The sequence below is a fragment of the Nematolebias whitei genome, chromosome 6, assembly GCF_014905685.2.
Source record: "Nematolebias whitei isolate Nwh7 chromosome 6, NemWhi1, whole genome shotgun sequence".
Taxonomy (NCBI): Eukaryota; Metazoa; Chordata; class Actinopteri; order Cyprinodontiformes; family Rivulidae; genus Nematolebias; species Nematolebias whitei.
In genome coordinates, this window is record NC_056503.1 from 49260521 (window position 1) to 49263090 (window position 2570).

Genomic DNA, 2570 nt, shown 5'->3' on the forward strand with positions numbered 1-2570 from the left:
CTAAGGACTCCACACAGATACCCTGACTGTCATTTGGAGCGTAGGCACAATCAACCATCAGAGCCCGTCCCCCCACCCGACAGCGAAGGGAAGCCACCCTCTCATCTACCAGGGAAAACACAAACACACAGGCATCAAGTCGGGGGGGGGGAGTCGACCCACACCAGCTCGACGCTTCTCACCATGGACAACTCCAGAGTGGAATAAGGTCCACCTCCTCTCAAGGAGATCGGTTCCAGAGCCCATGCTGTGCGTCGAGGTGAGCCCAACTAGATCTAATCAGTACCTCTCAACCTCACGCACAAGCTCAGGCTCCTCCCCCAGAGAGGTCACGTTCCATCTCCCAAGAGCAGCTTTGGTAAGACAGGGTCAGAGCGCCAAGGTCCTCATCTTCATCCACTGCCCATGGCGTCATGCACCTGACTCATATGGCCCCTCCTGCAGGTGGTGGGTCCACAGGAAGGCAAACCCATGTTGCTTGTTTGGGCTCAGCCTGACCAGGCCCCATGGGTAGAGACTCGGTCATCTGGCGCTCGCCGATGAGCCCCTCCCCAGGTCTGGCTCCAGGGCAGGGCCCCGGTAACCCACGTCTGGGAAAGAGACTCTGAGCTCCTTGCTGTTTTCTGTCCATGAGTCCAAAACTCAAATGGACTCATAAATAAAGTCTAATGACAATTAAAATAAAACTGAAAGGAATCAGAAACACAAAAGTGTAATTTTATTTATTGAGCAGCAGAAAAACTACAAACTGAACACTAAACACTCAGGCGTGTCAGAAAACACACTAACTGACAGATATAAGTTAATTTCAGCTGCAATAAGAAGAAACACAAACAAAGAGGTTCAGTTTCAACCTGGATTCAAGGACGGACGAGCATTTTTTAAACAATTTAACAACTCTACAAAAGATTTAATTCAACATTTAAACACTGACGAGTGTTTGTGATTAGTGCTGGCTGCTGGCAGCCATCTTTGTAGTTCAGGCCTCAGCAGGGGACTCATCGTCGTCGCCGTAGACCACACCCTTCATGTAGGCCCGTTTAAAGTCCTCGAACACCACGTCGTCAGGTTCACTGCATGACACACAGAACAGCAGAACCTCAGTGAGTATAAACAGCCAGAGGACAGACTCGAGATCGACTGGTGATCCATCCATACACTGTCCTGCTCCTCCTGGAGGGTCCCAAGGTGTACCCAGACCAGAGAGGACTTTCATTCCCTCCAGACAGTTCTGGTTCTGCACCTGGGTCTCCACCCAGTGGGACATGCCCAGAAAACCTCCAGGCGACCAGGATGCATCTTGTGTCAGCACGATGGATCAGTGGTTAGCACTGTAGCCTCACAGCAAGAAGGTCCTGGGTTCAATCCCCGATTGGATCTGGGGTCTTTCTGGGTGGAGTTTGCATGTTCACTCTGTGCTGCGTGGGTTTTCTCCGGGTACTCCGGTTTCCTCCCACAGATCTAAAACTTGCATGTTAGACTGCCTTCAGGCCTCTCTTGCAAAAGAGTTCTGTGATCTCAGTGGTTCAATAAAGGTTCATCTTGATCAAATGCTTGATCCATTTCTGCTGACCCCCTTTGGTGTGGTGGATCAGCGGGAACCTGGTCAGAAGCCTCCTCCAGAGATGCAAACCACATGGAGACTGGATAGTCCAAGTCCCAGGTGATGAGAGGCTCGCGGTCAGAAAGGTCATGTGATCAAACAGAGTCTTACCTGTCTTTGGCTGAAGTTCAGCAGCAGGAAAAAAGAAGAGACGGTTGAAAACAAAGAGTTTATCTGTGAAGATCAATTATTCAAATATATTTATAACCCTACAAAAAAAAAAAAAGATTTTTTTTTTTAAATAAACTTTCATTTTGAACAAGGGGTGTGGCTACAGGTGTGTGGGTCTTTACCTGTTTCAGGTTTGGGATGCATCAGTTTGAAGGGAACCTCCAGAGACACGTCACTGAAACACACACAGAGCGTGCACGTCAGATCAGTTCATTCATTCAACCTTTATTTCTACAGGTTAGTCTCACTGAGCCTCGAGAGAGACCTGATTTAAACCAAGAACACAGAAGAACTACAGACAACAGACAACAACAGACAACAGACAATAACAGACAACAACAGACAACAACAGACAACAGACAACAGATGACAACAGACAACAACAGACAACAAAGGACAACAGACAACAACAGACAACAACGGACAACAGATGACAACAGACAACAACAGACAACAAAGGACAACAGACAATAACAGACAACAACAGACAACAGATGACAACAGACAACAACAGACAACAAAGGACAACAGACAACAACAGACAACAACGGACAACAGACAATAACAGACAACAACAGACGACAACAGACAACAACAGACAACAGACGACAACAGACGACAATGGACAACATATAACAACAGACAACAGACAACAACAGTCAAGAACAGTCAACAACAGACAACAGACGACAACAGACAACAACAGACAACAACAGACAACAACGGACAACAACAGACAACAACAGACAACAACAGACGACAACAGATGACAACAGACAAAGACAACAGACAAAGA

General features: G+C 47.2%; 2 protein-coding genes across 2 annotated transcripts in view; both read right to left on the bottom strand.

Moving 5' to 3' along the window:
* The window catches only part of LOC119411040 (kunitz-type protease inhibitor 2), a 4758-nt gene extending 4127 nt beyond the window's left edge, over window positions 1–631 (bottom strand). Inside the window, exon 1 of the mRNA XM_037677963.1 lies at window positions 470–631. Within this exon, the coding sequence (XP_037533891.1) occupies window positions 470–631 (162 nt within the window). The remainder of the gene's footprint in view (window positions 1–469) is intronic.
* Window positions 632–977: 346 nt separating this feature from the next.
* LOC119410817 (S-arrestin) overlaps window positions 978–2570 on the bottom strand; it is a 14939-nt gene continuing 13346 nt past the window's right edge. The window contains exons 14-16 of the mRNA XM_037677738.1: window positions 1897–1949; window positions 1715–1724; window positions 978–1073 (exon numbers count right to left, since the gene is read on the bottom strand). Coding sequence (XP_037533666.1) covers window positions 980–1073; window positions 1715–1724; window positions 1897–1949 — 157 coding nt within the window. The 3' untranslated portion in view covers window positions 978–979. The remainder of the gene's footprint in view (window positions 1074–1714; window positions 1725–1896; window positions 1950–2570) is intronic.